The sequence below is a fragment of the Tachysurus fulvidraco genome, chromosome 21, assembly GCF_022655615.1.
Source record: "Tachysurus fulvidraco isolate hzauxx_2018 chromosome 21, HZAU_PFXX_2.0, whole genome shotgun sequence".
Lineage (NCBI taxonomy): Eukaryota > Metazoa > Chordata > Actinopteri > Siluriformes > Bagridae > Tachysurus > Tachysurus fulvidraco.
Window position 1 is genome coordinate 11,761,057 of NC_062538.1, and position 19,827 is coordinate 11,780,883.

Consider the following 19,827-nt stretch of genomic DNA (forward strand, 5'->3'; position numbering starts at 1 on the left):
TTGAAGGCCTCTTTCAAATCTACAATATATAAAAAGTTTAATAAAATCTGTTATTTATGTTTTCGGGTTATTTACTAAATATTAGGGTTAAAAGAATTAAGTATCAGGTGTAAAGAATAATAAAGGATGCCATATTTAGCACTCAGAAGGACAAGACACACATTATACTTAAAGAACTTTATTCACAATATTGTTCCACAAAAATATTTCATACCAACAAATTCAAAGTGAAAGTTTTAAACTGTTATCTCAGTGCTATCAGAAGAAAATGAGTGATTAGGTACAGTATACATAGAGGATGGCTATGTCATGGGTTCAACTGTTCTGTGTGTAAATAATGAGTATAAATCGATTTACGGGCTTGAACATACACCTTCATGAAGAATATCCAAGTCAAAGCCGCTGCACTTCATAGCAGCCATGTTACACAGATTGACAGTCCGCTGGCGCTGAAGTCTCACAACATTCACGCAGAAAGTTTGTTCATCGGTCTTTGGACAATCTCTGGGAGGTATGCACGTGCACATACCTGATACTGGGGATAAACACATAGAAACAAAAATATAACAAAAAAATTAATCGATAGAATAATGAGTAGAATATGATGGGTATTGTGCTTAGATTATAAAAATGAATTTACGTAATCAACTAGGTTTGATAATATATTAGCTGTTGTCTATGCTAAAAGTCAAGTAGTTATAATGCTATATGAACTACAGTATTTGCTGATCTATATGCTCTACTAGTATAATAGCTAGTCCTTTATCTATGAAAGTGTATTACCTAGTTATTTAGTTATATTAGTACATTCCATTAGGTACTAATGTATGCTAGTATACAGTATAATGTATTTGCTATACTAGTGCATTAAATAGTTCTTTATATTTGCTTTACCTTTGTTAGTATATTAGTTAACTATTATATTGGCAAGTTAATTAGTTTTGATTGTCCATTAGCTCATATTTATAATAAGCCCTGTACTTTATAATCTCTTGTCATAAAATCCTATTGGATTTTCAGTTTACATTTACTGCATTTAGCAGACACCCTTATCCAGAGTGACTTACAACCGAGCAACTGAGGGTTAAGGGCCTTGCCCAGGAGCCCAGCAGTGTCAGCTTGGTGGACCTGGGGTTCGAACCCATGACCTTCTGATCAGTAGCCCAACACCTTAACCATTGAGCTAAAATTTCAAAACAATGTCTTTATGTTGGAAACCTATTGGAAATTAGATCATGATTTGCTAGATTTTATTAGAAATTTTTTATGTTAATGCTGTGTTATAAATATATATGGCAGAAATGTTACGAGCAGTTTAGTGGTATGGCATGTCATAGCATAAATAATTCCATACACCTTCGGGCTTCGGGTTACTGATCAGAAGGTCGGGGTTCAAGCCCACAAGCTGCTAAGACATCAATGTTGGGTCCTTGAGCAAGGCCCTTACCCTCACCTGCTCCAGGGGTGCCGCACTATGGCTGACCCTGTGCTCTGACTCCAGGCTCATAGTAACTTGAGATATGTGAAAACTTAAAGCATTTCACTACACTACGTGTATATGACAAATAAAAGTTTAATTGGAATTTGAAAAAAGACATCACTACCCTCTCTGCTGGCCCCTATGTTGTTAATGATGCTACAGCAAGTTGATCAGTGTGCAGCTTCAGTTTATATTCTCTGAAAAATGTCTACATTTAGGTGAGTTCATTTAATTTGCAAAACACAAAGTACTATTTATATATTAAAGAAAAATTATAGCAGAAATGTTCACCTTCAGAATTCTTCGAAAAATCACTATATCCCATTAAAAAAACCATGTAGAAATGGTTCTACATGATAATTTTTTACATTTTTCTATAAAACAGATACTACTGGTATCTTATTAGAATTATTATTTTGAAAATATGCTACAAATTCAAATTAGAAAACTGCAGAAGTTTTTTCATTCTAATTCTGAAATAAAAAATAAACTCAAAATAAAGAAAGACAACATAAACCTTTTTGCACAGACATCATGTAAGCTTGCACATTTCTGTCTAACTCTATACTGTATGAGTAGGGAACATCTAAATATCTGTGGAACAATATAAGTACTGTACCTGACGTCTGAACCAACAACAATTGTTTCATTTTAATGGGGAAGAAGGACTTATATAGTACATCCGCATAGTGCTATGCATTGTTGCATTCATAATTTAAACAGTGCTTTGTCTATGTTTATGCCATCTCTGATCACAAATATATAAAGAAACTAGAGTTGTAGCATATTGGATTAAGGAGACATTATAGGACCATAGTGGTTAAAATGTTTCAGTTAGTTAAATGGCTTTAATCAGGTATGAAATCTCATTCACAAGAAAAAATACTGACATAAACATATAGCACATGAAGATGTATATGTGTGTTCTGAAATGTTTTATATTTTGCAATTGTAAATCAAACCATCAGCAACTGAATTAAAGGAATGACTCAGTCTATTGAAGTGACTTATACTTCTTCAGTATTGATTGTATTGACTCATTCAGAAAGACTATCTAATATGAATGAAATGCTAATAAGATGATTTGCTGCACAGAAAAAACTCAGCTGTGAATTAACACTTAGAGCTGGCATCGTATGTGTTTTTACATGCTTCTGTCATTCATTCTGTTAATTACTGTATATAAGTGACTCTTGTATGCAGAAATGTGTGTAACATGTTATTCATGTGAGCACATGTACCTGAGCAGGTTTCCCACTCGTAACAGGTGTCTGATCCACATGGCTTCTGCACCGAGCTCTTCTCAGAAATTCTAGCCCTGAATCTGGCCCAGTTCACATCACCTTTACATGGACCATCATTAATGAAGTGCAGCTTGTCTCCATGGCAACGGTCGGCATGAAAGGAGCAGAAGGACATCATCACGGCGTGGTCTTTTGTCACGTCCAAAGCACAAATGTCGCTCTTATACTTCCTAGAGATTAATGGATTTTCCCAAACACATAGATAAATTCAGGTTCTCCACATAATGTAGAGAAAATAATTGCTAATATTAAGAATAACACATGATCTGTACTAACACACCAGTATGGCTGGATATGACCCAACTCGAAGCAGATCACATAATAACATACACAATACATTTGCTCATTTAGGATACAATTAAGCCTAAGGTAAAGAATCTGTTTGGTGAACAGCTTGGTGGTGCGGTGACCTGCACTTACCTGCAGTCGTCTCGAGGAATGCAAACACACGTGGAACCCACACGCCACTTTCCCTTCTCACAGCTGCTGTCAGGTATAAAGACCTCATCTGTGGCCAAATAATAAGGTCTGTTATATTTTTTAATCAAATGGAATAACAACTCACACCTATAAGCAGGTTTCTACTGCGGGATCTTTTAAAAAACATATAAATCTCTAAAACAGACATGTCAAACTCAAGGCCTGCGACCCACATCCATATGTCATATGTCTATTATTAATGGACTGCTGATAAATTGCACGCTCACCACTCATACTACAAATCCCATAATGCACTGCAACATGCCATGCAGCATAGACCTGTGAGCGCAACCCTCATCTCCTCTCTTGCAAATACACCTTCAAGCTGCTCTAAATCTTTGGATGTTTGGTAGCATAGCAACTTGTAGCAACCTGTGTGAGCAACTTTTCTCTGCAATGAAGTTGAACAAAACTTCACACAGAAGTCATTTCACTGATGCATCCCTCCACTTTAACCATAGGCAAAATGGCCTGAGAGAGAAAACTAAACAGCCTAGAAGTATTCAGTTTGTTTAAAAAAAATGTGTCAATCTTCTTAAAATCAAAAGACAGTTTTATTTGAAAGATTTTCTTCAGCTTGTTCATTTTTGACAAGATATTGTTAATGAAAAACATTTATTTATGGTTTAATTTAAAAAAAAAAAAAAAGAAAAGAAAAGAAAATTTGCAGCCTGGCTGTTCGAATTCACATTTCTGTAAAAAATCATATTCACTTTTGAATTGTTGAATAAATGGTTATCTGGTTTGGCCCACAACTTAGACCATGTTTTAAATTACGGCCCCTTCTGTGATTGAGTTTTTCATCCCTGCACTAAGAGGAAAATTATTTCAGACATGGTTACAATTAAAAATCCTTATAAATTCTATAAAAATTCACCTACATCTTTTGGATCGATTGCAGAATCTAATCGAGTAATTTGTTGTGATGATCAATCAAAATCCTATAAATCTTCAACCACAAATTCTAGAGTTCAGAAATCATGCTGAATTCCTTTTTTTTTTTTTTTTTAATGGCTTAGAGCCTCTGTTGAGTCTGCTGTACTTACAGTAACAACACTGATTGGTTAAAAGCAAAAGTAAAATAAAAATAAAAATAAAACCATAGTCATTATAAGTTGTTTTTTCTTAGAGATGTCTTTAAAGTTCTGTGCAGAAACCTGCAATAGGAGATTTCATTCCCAGTCATGGTTACGAGATTATGGTATAATTAATGCTACAAAGTTAAATAAACCCTGTGGGGAGTGGAGTGGTGATATGATAGTATTTTTCTTTTTTTAAATACTAAAATTGATTACAAAGTTACATATGGGTTAACATAATATTCTTCAAAAAAATAAACATTTTCTGTGTTTGTCGTGTTATTGTGCTCTTATCTTGTGTGGATATATTCCATCCTGCAGCAATGGAATTGCAAACGCTTCCTCAAAGTTTACTGAACCTCACTGGACATGCACTCGGATAAACAAGCACTAAACAGAAACGGAACAACACTGGTTAAGCAAACAGCATGTTAGGAACTGAAATTGTACCATTTTTACAGTGTATGTCATCAGGAATGGACGGTTCCCAGGTGAGTGCGTTAGTGCAGGTGAAGTAATTTGGTCCTGAGGGACTCGTTGCACTGTCCGAGCAGATCAGAAAGACACTGGAGCCAATACTGTATTCCACTCTGCTTGGGCTTATGTTCATGTCATGTGGAACAATAGGTCTGGAACACGACCTCTCTGAAAACAAGTGAATGCAGAACATGGTCGTCATTTTGCACAGGACAGTTCCTCTGGAGGATTTGATATGGTACATTTTCCTATGGCCAGGTGTTTTGCTGACTATTAATTACTATTAACATAATTTTTTACAATTATTTATCCCCTTATAGTTACATTTAATGTTGTGGGACAGCCACAAAACAGGCTCATAAATTAAATCAGGGAACTGTTTATACCTGCTATAATATAAGTAATAATTAATGTAAGAGATGAACTTACATGTTTCACCAACATTCCAAGACATTAACTATAACTACAACCAAATAACTACAATGTTCATTAAAGAATTAAGACACAGATTTTGTTTTGCAACGATATATCAAATTGTGTAAGGAATTAAAAATTTAAGTTCAAGCAGATATAAAAAATGACTGATTATTTTCCTGTAATAGTGCTTAATTTTCTGCTGTAGTTTGTTAGCAACATAGGGCTCATAGCCTTATAGTGAGAAATAAATGCAGACGCCTTTCGAAATCAGACGTCATCTCATGGCTGATCATGTGCTTTTAAAATTAGTTGATTTTCATGGACGTACTGATGCAGCTGCCCTTTGCCTCCTCCCACGTTCCATCCTTTTTACAGTGAATGAGCTGGTAACCTTCCAGCTCGAATCCAGAGAAGCACACAAACTCCTCATGATCTCCAAAATCATACACTCGCTTATTGATCTAAATAGGAGAAGAAGAACATGATGATGGAAAAGGTGTTGGAAAAGAAGGTGCAGAGAGGAGTGAATAAAAGCATTAGAACATTAGAGACTCTGTTAAGGAGCTCAATTACTGTACACCATCTGTGTCTCTAAGAAGAGAAACATTCACTTTTCAAAATCTGGATGCATTTAACATAATGTGAATATAATTTGACCATACTTAAAAGCACTTCTAACAGTACAAGTATAAACAAATGTAGTGTGTGTGTTTGTGTGTGTGTGTGTTTGTGTGTGTGTGTGTGTGTGTGTGTTTGTGTGTGTGTGTGTGTGTGTGAGAGAGAGAGAGAGAGAGAGAGAGAGAGAGAGAGAGAGAGAGAGAGAGAGAGAGAGAGAGAGAGAGAGAGAGAGCGAGACCCTCAGGTAGCTGTGAGCAGGTGGTTTGGGTTTGGCACATCCAGAAGCTCCAGAAGGCAGAATGCTCTCACTGTCTTCCTCAGACTCAAATTCATCATCACTGATGCACACATCCTTCCTGTGAGACAAAGAGAGCACATAGAAAGTGCTTTAGAAAAACACAGCTACTACTTTACTTTCATGTTGCTGAAAAGTGCACCATTTACTCTTGAAAGATAGAGATGGGGCACTCCTCTTCCTGAAACTCAGGGCCTTGGCAGGGTTTCCCTCCTCTCTGAGGAGCAGGGTTGTTACAGGAGCGTGTCCGGTGCTTCTTTAAGGTTGAATCACAGGCACTCCATGAGCTCCAGCAGCTCCAGTAGCCATCAACTGCCTCTGGGCATGGAGAAATACATGCATCAACACACATACACTCATAGGATCATGATTATTTATACTATAATGAAATGAATCTTCAATTTCGATGTTTTTAACAGAGGATTTCTAACTAGAAGCATCTATATATCGATTAAGAAACTTTGTACACTAACAAAGTTCACCTAACTAATTTAAATCACCTAACTAATTTGAAAAAATAAAAACCTGAAGTGTAGTCCTTGGCTCGGTTCTCACAATTGGCCCCGTAGGTTCCAGTCTGGCAGATACACACACACTCTGTCCCTACCAAGGTGGGACGGCCATTGTTGGGACATGGGGCACATTTACATGAGTCAAAGGATGACAGATACTCATTCAGAGCCTTCAGCATGTGTCGTCTCTTAGTCACGGCACAGGGAATACCACGTACAAGATCAACCAGGGGCTTCAGCTGGGAAAAAAATGTAGAGAAATGACCACATGAACATGACAGTAAACTTATGAACATGTTTATTTATGAATGTTATAATGTATGTTTTTTGTGTATTTTTGTGTTTATGTTTTTCAAAAGTAGGATACATGGGTATACAAAGATGCACAGATAAATCTATTAGCTAGTGTAAGTTCCAGCTTAAAGCTCAGTCCTGTCCCATGTTTTGCTTGCCCAGAAAATAAAGTGTGATTTCCCACTTAGTCTTGTTTTGCTTAGGTTTCACACTGGATACAGTATACTAAACAAACCAAAAATGCAAAAATCAGTGAACGAAAGAGAAAGATCTAAATTCTCCCATATTTCCCTAGCCCTTAAGCCATGAGAAGTAACATTCCACTCCCTGGACATTTGGTTTGACATTTGGTTTAGCTGGATCTTCCGACTCAACCTACTGAACTTTAGGTTCTGCAGAAATGGAAGGTTTTTACTTACTGTGTGTGTTTGATTAATGAGGACAATAAATCTAGTGTAGTCCGAATGGATCATTTCTCACCTCGTAGTCTATGACAGTGGGATTGTCTATAGTGGAACTGATCCAGTCTTTGTAAGTCGTGCTGTCTGGTGGAGCACCTTTCTTTTCCCAGGCCAAAGCTGCAGCATATTCTGCTCTTCCTCCCTTCACAGATGATATAGATTTCTCTGATGTCTGTAAGAATGAACCTGAGGCAGATCCCAATAAAATGCATTATGCATGCATATGTATAAAGGAAAAAGTTTGGTGAATATGGTGTTCATTGTGAAGTTCAGACATTTCTTCAGCTAGGCTGGTGTTACGCTGCCCTCTTAGCCACCTGCCATATACACATTCTGTGTGTGTGTGTGTGTGTGTGTGTGTGTGTGTGTGTGTGTGTGTGTGTGTGTGTGTGTGTGTGTGTGTGTGTGTGTGTGTGTGTGTGTGTGTGTAATTAGCACAATGGGTTGGATAAAACCTGTGGTTATAGCACAAAAAAAAAAATCTAATATATCAAGAATTGCTTTAGTTCTGGCAGGCCAGGTCGTCAAGCATGCATCAGCTGTTAATCAGCTCTCCACGACGCGCACCAATCCGTTGCGACATCCATATTACCTGACCATTTAAATTCCCATTTTTTAGAATGGGAATTTAGATTGCTGCCGTGATCTAAACTCCCTCCTCCAACCCCGACTCCACCATGCCGGAACCCGTGTTCGCTGTACCAGTTTACGTCATAAATCTCCACAGATTTTTCTTTCTCTCCCTCTCTTTCTCTAATTATTTAATTATCTATCTATCCATCCATGTATTACTTTCCAAAAACCCGTAAGCGAGCATATCATTACAATGCATGATTAGTGGTTCTGTTATATGGGGGGTTTATTCTATTTTCTAGTCGCTGCTCTCCCCACTCTGTCCATGCATGCACATGGATGGGCGCGTGAATTCTTGACCAGAACAGAACCATACCGCCAGCACTAACTGTATGCATATCATCTAATAAATTCCCTTGTGACAAAGTGGTCCTGACAGAACTAATATCTAATAAAAACCCTAAATAAATTCTTACAAATAAAATGTCAAATGTGTATAATTAAAAATATGCAGTTAGATCATTACCTTCATATTTGGTGGTCTGTGTGTTTGTACCACACCTATTGCTATGTGAACGTGTATAATAAATGAACAGGAAGACAGAAAATTCATTTTGGATGCAACTTTTCTTCTGCTCCTGTGTTAAACCTGAAAATAGCAAATAACAAAAACAAAGCTAAAAGATAAAGCATTTAGTTATGTCGAACATCTCAACAATGCCAATGTGTTAGATACCCTGAGTCTTGAGCTCTTCACGACTATATTGGAAAAGCAGATCATACCGCCCTCCCAGAGAACCAGAGCTGAAGTAGTGAGTCCCAAACTGCTGAAAGATCTGCCTGTAGAGGGCATAGTTGTAGTCCAGAGGTAGGTTGGTGAGGAAGGTCAGGAAGGGGTGCGAGAGGTACAGGTCAGATGATTTTGTTCGGAAAGTGGATGTGACTATTTCCTGGTGTAGCCTGAAATACTCAGAGTCCTGTAACACAGGTTAGGAAATACTATAGAATACCACAGTGATTTTTCTGAATGTGTGATTTTTCTGAAATTGTTATTATTTCATTATGGATTTTTCAAGTCTCCTACCATTTGTTACTGTTATTCTGGAAAAGTTTTTTCTTTCTTTTTTTAAATAATAATAATAATAATAATAATAATAATAATAATAATAATAATAATAATAATAATAACTAGATTTGTACAGTTCGTCGCAACAAACTTTGATGTTGGCTTTGACGAGGCAAGTATTCGCAAAGGCCGGTGCTTTTTGGAGGCAAGTTGACATAAGGGTCAGTGTTACTTTTGGAGGCAAGTGTACATATAACTTGTGAAATCTAGTGGAGCGCTAGGGTGCCAACAAATTTGAAAGCAAGTGGAGATGAGCATGTGACATCATCCGAAATCCTGTGATAAAATTCCCCTTATTGTGCTGAGTGTTTTGACATGTCACATGCCCATGTTGTGCAAATTTCTTATTTTCATGTGACATCACATGACGTCATGTGACATCATCAGAATACCTGTGAGGAAGTTCCCTCATTGTTCTGAGTGTTTTGATATGTCACATGTCCGTGTTGTAAAAGGTTTTTTGATTTTGCATATTTTTGGGGCGGGGCTGCGGCACAACCGAAAGGCCAGTTAGTACACCAATTTAAAACTTTTTCAGAATATCACCCTAAAGGAGCTGGCCGAGTTTGGTGTAGATAAGTTGCTAAAAGTAGATAAGTAGATAAAGCTTGCAGAGTTAAAAAACCTCCAAAGTTTATAATGGGAGTCTATGGGAAAAAAGGCCACTTTGAGACCTGGTACCGGAAGTAATAGCAACAAACTTCAGAGCAGGGTCTACAACATATCCGAATTTGGTGCATGTGGCTCAAAAGCCCTAGGAGGAGTTACTCTTGATAGATTTTTGTCTAAGCTTAAATAGGAAAACAGAATGTTGGCTTCTATAAAGTCAACATAATAATATCTTTTTAATATCTGTTTTCTGTCTGAGGAGTTTATCTTTTGCTTGTGTCCAGGACAAATGCCATACACAACACTCACTACCTCAGACAGATTTTTGTCACAGCACACATTACATTGATTTATCTAATTTTGCACACAATATTGTAATACACATCTTCACTTTATCCACAATAGTTATACTGTTCTGCCATCCAATCCATAATCATATTTTTTTGCTACTATACATGTAATTCTTTCTATTTTATATTGTAACTCTATTTTTTATCCTATTTTTTTACTTTTTTGACAGAGACAACCGAAAATTATTTCACTAAACATAATTCTGTGTAGGTGACAAATATAATTTTACATTTTATTTTAACTTAAATTATAGACTGTAATTCGCGGCACTGTAATTGTTTTTGCAACTCTTACAATAACATATATATAATAATATTATACAATAGTATTACATCATTTTCCTTACCTTTTTTTGAAATGCACTCAATTCTTCCTTGAAGGAATTGGACTGTACAGAGTTTCGGAAAATGTTCAGAATGATGGGAATATTCAAGGAATAGCCATATGGATTCACTATTCCAGAACTTGATAGTTGATGTTTCAAGGTGATTGGCTCAGATTGCACTGGCAGGTTTGCCTTAATATCCTCAATAGTTTCCACCTAATATATGAAAGTAATGATAAAAAAAAGTCCATAGTGTATTTGTAATTAAAAGAATTATGTAAGGGGAAGCACAGGCAAAAATGGAAAAGAGAAAAAACCCTCACATTAATTTCATAGCTCTCGATGTTGGCTGGGATGCGGTAGACTTTCCTGTTCTCTTTGCTGCGGTTTAAACGACATTCATCTCCCATGATGGAATTTTCTAAGACGGCGGCTCTCATCTTCTCTGCAACAGCATCAAACCTGCAGTCCAACACAGAATGAATCAGCTGTCACATTAATTCCTCAAAATCTGTGAGTTATCAATTGTCAACTTCATCTCATCATCTCATCCTCATCTGCTATGATGTTAAATGCATGAAATCTGCTGTCTAAATGATTCTTACCCATTACCAATCAGATCCACTCCAGGTAACGGGTTAAACTCTCTTTTTACACCACACACTTGTTTGATTTTGCCACAGTTCTTCTCATCAGAGTTGTCCAGGCAGTCATTTTGCCCATTACACTCAAGAATAGCTTTTATACATCTGCCTGTTGAAAAAAGTTTTGGAAAATAATTATTTTCTCATTGTAGCATTTTGTATGAATTTTATGCTACAGTACATATATTATTGCTTTTCTGCTCTAAAATGTCTCACTTATGAGTTAATAAGCTAACGATTACTGGGATTCTGGTAATCTCAGCAGTTGCTTGAATGACTCATGTCCACTGTCTGGCCGTTTTAATAGGAACACTGCTTAATCATACAATCAGACAGTCATGTGGCAGCAATGCAGGATATAAAATAATCACAGGTCAAGATTTAAGGCTAATGCTCCTCTCTTTTTTAGTAATTATAACAAGAGGAAAAAGATCGAAAAAAAAATAAACATATTTAAATCCACCCACAAATAAAAAAGTGATTTGCTAAAATCACATAGTTTCAAAATCATTTATATAATGCATGAAAGTATTTTAAATTCACCTGGTCAGTTATACCTCAGGTCAAGAATTAATGCTAATGATTACATCAGATCTCAAAATATGGAAATAATATGTAATCTCATTGACTTTGACTGTGGTTAAATTAATTCAGAACAGCTAAAACAAACAATGAACTGCAGAAAGAATATATTCTGTGGGTAGGCTTGCATTATTGAGGGTGGTCTGGGGAGAATAGCCAGATCGGATGGAGCTTACAGTAGATGAAGTCTACACTTAATCAAATAACCATTCTTTAAAGCTATACCATGCCCAAAATTATCTCAGAATCCACAAGACTCTGAAGATTGATGGGCAACAACAGCAAAAGAACTACATTGGGCTTCACTCCTGTCAGCCAAGAACAGGAATCTGAAGCTAGATTGGGTATTTGGGCACCAACACTGGACAGCAGAAGATTTTGGTATGTGGACAGTAAGTTTTGTACTAACAGTTAAGTACCGTTATCACAGGTGAATTTGTCCTTGCAGATGTTTTTTTCAATTACGCATTCTTTAGAAGGATGACAAGGTCGTTCTTCTACCAGAGGTTCACTGCAGTCCTGTCCCCCAAACTGAGCTGGCCTAAGGACAGACTTGGTTCTGAACTGTTAAATAAATAACACGATGTCAGGAGGAAATGAGTATGATAAATTCACATTGTAAATGTCAATGATAAAGTAAGAGAGGGAAAGAGAGAGCGAGAGAGAGAACAACCTGGACTATTTTTAATTACCATTTTTTTGGCACAGGGTGAACACCCTGACCATGGTCCAAACTCTGTCAGTTGGCAATTTATGGGACATGGTTCAACATTACATGTCCGGCGCTCATGTGTCTGGCACAGCCGAGCACAATTGTTCTTGTTCCAGTGTTCATCATACCGGACATTTCTGTAAAATAGTCAGTGCCCTTTTCAAAAAAAACAGGAACGACAAAACTCAAGTTAAAGATATGCCATGTTAAATAAACCATACCTGCTACGTTCCTGAGTCCCCTGCTCACAAGTCTTGGTGCAATGAGTCCATGGGCTCCATGCATAATGATCACAGTAACACCCAGAAATGGCCTTCGCAGAGGCCAGGATTATAAGGAATGCAAAAAGGAACCTGATGTGACCCATAAGTACACAAATTCTGGGGAAGAGCAGATTTTGGGTGAAATAGACATTTTGATTAAAGGTGTTTAACACAGTACCACTATCTGTATCTATTTACTACTTCAAATATCCATAGCTTTATTTTTATATGGATTTCAATATTAAATCTGTTTGGTTTATAGGGTTAACATAAACATAAACTTCAAAAGGTAGTGCAGATATTTTTATCTGTATTTGTATTTGTTTAGGACATTATTATCATATCTTTTAAATACTTTTGTTAATTTTGTTCACATTATTTTATACTTTTAAATGAATCTCAGCTACTCTCTTCTTTATAAAGCAAATCAAGAGGAAAAAGGTGAAAAATATTACAATAAAAATAATTTAAATTCAGGTACAAATAGAAAAGTGATGTTCTAAATGCACAGAGTTGCAATACAAAATAAAAAATAATTTATTTAATGCATGATAAGAAATTTTGGCTGATAAATTCAAAAATTGTGTTACATAGCCTTTTTTGCTTTCAGTCTGCCACTGTACATATACAGTATTTCACAGCCAACGGTTAATGGTTATATCAGCAACAATATGGCCAAACTTTTTTATATAGCCAGAAGTTATTGAACACCTGGTCAATTATACCCGTACGTGGTTTTTGAATATCCCATTCCAGATTTATTCATCTTTGCTGATATAAAAACCTAAGGCAAAAACTAAATGAAGTGTGTATTGTAGAAGTAAGAGAAGCAGCTACAGTATTATTAATTATATATGCACTAGAGAAGTGCAGCAGTATGATTTGGAAGAAAAATTAGAGAAGATCAGATGCATGAGCTGGAGGAAAAGAACACTAATGTTAGATTAGAACAGAATATTGATAAATAATCATTGACTTACCATATACTGAACACTCCCACTTTGTATGTCGAGATTAGCTTTACGGTTAAGTTCTAGGTTATTGTGCAAAAAATAACAGCTGAATAATGTTTATTCACAATTTCATTGCTTGTTTTTTCTGGTCCTTTTCACAAGACAACTGACTGCAGAGGCTCAGATTAAAGGAGTGACCGTTAGAAGCAACAAGCCAGAGTGCCTTATACCCCGTCTTTGTGTCTTTCCTTTTCAACTTTCTTCCCCTCTTCCTCCATCCCCCTCCATCAAGCCAGACCTCCAACTTCCAGTAAATCCAGCAGCTGGAAGCTCTCTTCCCGGTCCTACTCTGCATGACCTCTAACCTCTGACCCTCTTGGACATCAATTTGAAAAGGAGTGAGAGGGAAGTAAAGAGAGAATAAAATACTCCACTATGGAGTCACATACAGATTATCAATTATGAACAAAACATGTTTGTTGTCTTACATTTCTTTATTTTGTCTTGCAGTGGAACTAAATAGGAATCAGTGTTTATAGCTACACTATATAGCAGGAGCTGGGATGTGATAGCCTAGTGGTTAAGGTGTTGGACTACTGATCATGATCTACCAGCACTGCTCGACTGGTTCCACCATCTCTCAGGGTAAGAGGCAAGTATACTACAAGACTCTTCTCTGTTCTAGCACCAAGGTGGTGGAATGAACTTCCCCTAGGGGTCCAGACAGCTGAATCACTGGCTGTTTTCAAGCGGAGGTTGAAGACCTACTTATTCAGGAAACACTTCAACTAACCCTTCTTTCCTTATCTTTTGCATGGATAATAATAATCGCTCTGGATAATGCTGTAAATGTAAATGTAATCATGAGTTTGAATCCCAGGTCCCCCAAGCTGCCACTGCTTGGCCCCTGAGCAAGGCCCTTAACCCTCAGTTGTATAAATTGAGTAACTCTGGATAAGAGTGTCTGCTAAATGCTGTAAATATAGACAAAAATGTGGACTGTGCCTGCTAAACATCCCATTTCAGATCTATCTATCCTTTGCTTTTCTAGGAAGACTTTCCACTAGCTTTTATATTGTGCTCATTAGTGAGCATTAGTGAGGTCAGGCACTGATGTTGAGTGAGGAGATCTGAAATGCAGTCAGTGTTCCAATTCATTCCAAAGGTGATCATTGTGGTTGAGGTCAGGGATCTCCCATATGTTTACTGTCCTCATTATATGCCCAGGGTCATTGTCATGTCTTAGTACCAGTAAAGGGAAATCTACAGCATAAAAAGACATTCTACACTTCTATGTGCATCAAACCTTATGTTATGTGAGTTCTGTGAAGACCCACATATGTTTGTGATGTTCAGGTATTTACTTACTTTTGGTCATATAGTGTATCAAGTTGCCATTTGTTTTGAAAGTAGTAGTTTAGCTCACTAACAACATTTGTATACAAATCATATTATCCTACAAATTACCTTCAATACTTTACATCCAGTCCACGTTATACCTTAATTCTATACCCCCTACCTTAGCATGATTCTATAGCATTGAAATAACCAAAGCTATAGCAGCGGCATGATAGATTGTAACATGCTCAAAGCTGTGGTCTTGGTAAAAGTGTCTTTTCTAAATGTTCAGTGCTGTTAAAAAGACTGCAACAAAAAAACATATAGCAACCTCCAATGTTTCCAAGCTCTCATATTCTGTATTAAGGTATGTGGCTTGCATGATGCTAAACTGGGCACTTGAAAAGAAATTCTCATTCTTATAATAAGAGTATTATACTGTATATGATGTAAGAGCCTAGAAAAACATACAGACCAGCTTATAATAAAAAAAGTTTATTATCATTATAAAATGGCCTTTAAATGATGGATGTTGACTCTATGCATATCTAATATACTGGACACTAAAAGCATGCTGCAGACTCTCATAAAACACACACAAATCACACAAATGAATGTGTTAAACAACCAGAGAACATGACATGAATCATCTTGTTTTGTATACATTACACTGTATTATGTACATAAATCTATTCTGTCTTCATGTTAAGAATGAAGAAGTAATGGCTTTAGTGCAGAGCACTTGTGTGCCCTAAAAATGAATTGGAATTGTATACTTTTCCCATTTATGGAAGACTAAATAAGAAGCCTTGCACAGTGACTGAACTAAACTGGAGTAAAGTCATGGAGCCTGTACTGAATATCGTTGCATATGTTCACTATCGCTGAGGACAAACTTCCTGACTGCAGATTGGGACAAAGACAAAAAACAAGGAGAAAAAATAGTATTAAGTTTACAAAATACAGTATGTCTGGTTCTATTTTCTGATGTGTTCATATGTGTACCACTAATGACAGAAAACAAAAGGACAATCGACAACAAAAAACAAAAAAAACAGATTTTGAGAAAGGTCTCTATAGAATTTAGAGTTTGGGGTTGGGCAGGACATGGTGGTGTATGGAAGGTTGGGGCTCAGCAGGCTGCGGCAGAGTGTGGTGGTGTATGGGAGCGTGGGGTTCGGCAGGTTGCGGCAGAGTGTGGTGGTGTATGGGAGCGTGGGGTTCGGCAGGTTGCGGCAGAGTGTGGTGGTGTATGGGAGGGTGGGGCTGGCAGGTTGCGGCAGAGTGTGGTGGTGTATGGGAGGGTGGGGCTGGCAGGTTGAGGCAGAGTGTGGTGGTGTATGGGAGTGTGGGGTTTGGCAGGTTGCGGCAGAGTGTGGTGGTGTATGGGAGGGTGGGGCTGGCAGGTTGAGGCAGAGTGTGGTGGTGTATGGGAGCGTGGGGTTTGGCAGGTTGAGGCAGAGTGTGGTGGTGTATGGGAGGGTGGGGCTGGCAGGTTGAGGCAGAGTGTGGTGGTGTATGGGAGCGTTGGCTTGGCAGGTAGGAGAAGAGTGTGGTGGTGTATGGCAGGGTAGGGCTGGGCAAGTTGGGGCAGAGTGTGGTGGTGTTTTGGAGGGTGGGGCACGGTAGGTTGCGACAGAGTGTGGTGGTGTATGGAAGGGTGTGCCTAGGCAGGTTGGGGCAGAGTGTGGTGGCGTAATGGAGGTTGGGTAGGGCATTTCTGTTTGCACTCTCTAGTAAAGAATGTAGTGTAGTCTGTTGTGATGGTGGTGACAGAGTTAGATTGCTGCTGCACATTTACAGTGAACGAATTAGACAACTGGAACTTGAAGTTGCTGTTGAGAGGCGAAGACTGTGGGTGGTTCATCCCGACACAAGGCAGCAGAGCCCAGAGAAACGCCTCTTCCTCTGCCTCACCAGTGGGTAGGGTGTCAGGTTTAGCAAACTGCTGTCATCTACATACAAGGAGAAGAGACCTGAGAATTTACACTAGTATTACACTATAAATGAGTTTAGTGATTTAACTGTCATTATACTATAAGTGAATGCAGTTTTAGCACAAACCTTGGTTCTTCAGTGGCAAAGGCATGGTCTCCCTGAGTTTGCTTAGCAGATTTCTCATCTCACGCATATCACTAGAAAACATATTTCCATAATAAGTCAGAATAAATATAGCACTTTAATCTGTGAAGTTAATATTTACACATCGAATATAAATGTATTGCAAAATCAGTAAAACGTTAAAACAAAGAAAAATTTATTATATATCGATCAATCTTTTTCTATCTATCTTTCTATTTGTATTACATAGTATATTGATTTAGTCATTACATTTTAAATTTTAGTCATTTAAATTTTTATTTAAACTAGATGTTTGTATGGTATTGTAATCCAGTAAAAAATTGATAAAAGCAAATTGAAAAAAATCCTTGTGTTGGAAAATGATACATTTTAGTGTTTAATGTGAAGGGTTTTTTTCTAAGGTTTTATTACACTTACATTTATTACACTCACTGATTTATGACAATTAAAGAGTTGAATTAATTGACTAATTAAATGGAACTACTTTTAGTACACTGAACTGAATTCATAGTAAAGTGTTTGATTGTTAAAAAAGATTCATGGAGACTTCTAGAGATCAGAACTTATTTAAATCAATACCTCTCTATATTCTCAATATCTGTGCATACAAGCCAGGATTCATGGGGGAAGTCGACAGGTGATGAAGACCTGTCCTCCAATATGGGGACATCAGAGCTTTCGTCCACCCTGCAGTCTGCATTTGATTCAGGACACGACTCGTTTCCTGCATGAAGTTAAAAAAAAATGCAAAGCACTATATCTGTGTATACACACATATATCTGTGTATATATACACATATATACATAGAGTCTACAGTAAGGAGTCAATGATTTGAGGACAGTTGTAGAGCCAGACACCAGAATACAGTTTTTGGATATACTGTAGTTGCTCTAAATCTCATGCTTAATGCAGAAACAGGACTTTTTAAAATATAAAATACCACATACGGCATCTGCTGGCCACATGACTGTAACTGCATTTAAAAAAAATCAGAAATAAAATAGAATCTAACTTAAATAATTTAAAAGAAACCGTTATATAGTTTGATCTACAGTAGTGCATAGAGTGTCATTTCCCTAAAAAAATCTTTGAACTGCAACATTTTATAATTATCAGCCATTTTATAATACATTCTACAATAGTGTAGTGCTGAACATGGGTTACTGTGTTTTTGGGCATGTTCTTTTTGTGTCTCTGTGGGTTTAATTTAAGTTCTCTGTTTCCTTTCCACCTCACAAAAAAATTAATAAAACAGACAGAAATATTATCCATTCGTACATAAATTTTCTCTACCACTTATCCTAAACAGCACTGGTGGGAGCTTGGAGTCTATAAGAGCGGACTCAAGACCCAAGGAGAGGGACATCCTAGACAGCATACCAACCAATCACATGGCAGTATCACACACACACACACACACACACACACACACACACACACACACACACACACACACACACACACACACACACACTCACACACTCACACACTCACACACCCATGTACACACTACTGACAATTTTAAAGATCAGCCTACAACGCATTGACAGGAGAGTAAATTGGAGTACCTGGAGGAAACCCCTAAAGAACATGAAGAACATGCCAACTTCACACAGACAGGCAAGAGGCAGGAAACAAACCCCCAAACTTGTTATACTATACGTCACCATGAGCACATCAAAACATGATTATAGGAAACATGCTATATGAAAATAATTGAAGACAATGTGGTGTGATGAAGTACAGTAGCCTTACAGCAGCAATCTTTTTTCTCTCTTAAATACAGATTATGTTACAAAAAAAAGTAACATAATCTTTGGAGGGATCCAAATCAGTTACACATCTTTAAACAGAGTTTACATTGATTTACTTAAAAGTACCTGTGCATGAGCTCTTACTAAAGAAATGGTAATGTGTTACAACAAATGTGATCATATAAAGAAGTGATTTGCAGTTGCACTACTGTCAGAGCTATTATAAAAATTTAATCAACATCTTTTTATGTGTAATTGGGTTAGAATGGGTTAATTAGATGGGTTTCAGTGACTATTCACACACTCATTCACACCTAGGAGCAAATTTATTTAGCCAACCAACCTGACAACAATAAGCATTTTTAGAAGGTGGGAGGAAACCAGAGAACCTGGAGGACATGTGGAGGACATGCAAGAAAAAAATTTAAACTCTTAAACATGGCAATGTGGCAAAAGGAAATAATGACCCCTGGACTTGGATTTTTTTAAGCTCTGTCTGAACTGACATGTAATATGAAGAATCCTTATATGGTCGACAAATTATCTCTCTCAGCACAATTGAAGTTTACAACAGAGGGTTTTCAACAGAGGGACCCTTTGTGGAAAATTAGAACCCTTAATAATCTGCTGAACCCTTAAAGAATAATTTTACTAAGAGTAAAGGTTTTCACGTTTATTCTCAAAAACCTTTATAGTTTTTATCCTAGTTACATCAGGCAATGACAACAGGACTTATGACCATGCTAATGCTGTGATACCTTGCCTGTGAGAAAAGAAAAGGGGTTTCCCTTGTGTGTGATGTCTTGCATGCTTTCCTAAAACACCATTTTAATGACTTCTGCAGGGAGCTTTGTGCACTGCATGGTATAAACACCTCGAGTATTGCTGCAATTGAGCATTTCACAAGGCCAAACTGATGCTTAACTCGTTTCATTTTCGAATATTTTGTCGCCCCCTGCTGTACTCATGTAGTACCTCACCTTTCCTGTGGAGCTGCAGCACACCCAACATACACATGGACTTGAGCATCTCGGTGATGTACATCTCCAAGCAGCACTGCAGCTGGATGAAAAGCCTGCAGATTTCAGGGTGGATTT

The 19,827-nt window shown here is 37.3% G+C and overlaps 1 protein-coding gene across 1 annotated transcript; it reads right to left on the reverse strand.

Moving 5' to 3' along the window:
- Positions 1-162: 162 nt before the first annotated feature.
- On the reverse strand, positions 163-19,827 carry c6 (complement component 6). Its single transcript, XM_047805897.1, has 22 exons — positions 19,711-19,827; positions 17,555-17,699; positions 16,958-17,028; positions 16,760-16,848; positions 15,950-16,626; positions 12,561-12,719; positions 12,320-12,476; positions 12,047-12,191; positions 11,007-11,154; positions 10,725-10,863; positions 10,423-10,617; positions 8,727-8,967; positions 8,517-8,639; positions 7,437-7,603; positions 6,676-6,901; positions 6,300-6,468; positions 6,094-6,211; positions 5,566-5,698; positions 4,794-4,988; positions 3,205-3,292; positions 2,722-2,954; positions 163-535 (listed from the first exon to the last, which is right to left on the reverse strand). The coding sequence occupies exons 1-22, from the start codon at positions 19,772-19,774 to the stop codon at positions 354-356; spliced, it is 3,864 nt and encodes a 1,287-aa protein (XP_047661853.1). The 5' UTR covers positions 19,775-19,827; the 3' UTR covers positions 163-353.

Bases quoted from the DNA above. Each gene is read 5' to 3' on its own strand.
- c6 (XM_047805897.1), bottom strand. From the start codon at position 19,774: ATGTACATCACCGAGATGCTCAAGTCCATGTGTATGTTGGGTGTGCTG. The intron at 10,864-11,006 runs GTAAGAATCATT...GTTGGACTGCAG, and splicing joins GTGGATCTGATTGGTAATGG to GTTTGATGCTGTTGCAGAGA. The intron at 7,604-8,516 runs GTAATGATCTAA...GATCTGCCTCAG, and splicing joins ACAGACCACCAAATATGAAG to GTTCATTCTTACAGACATCA.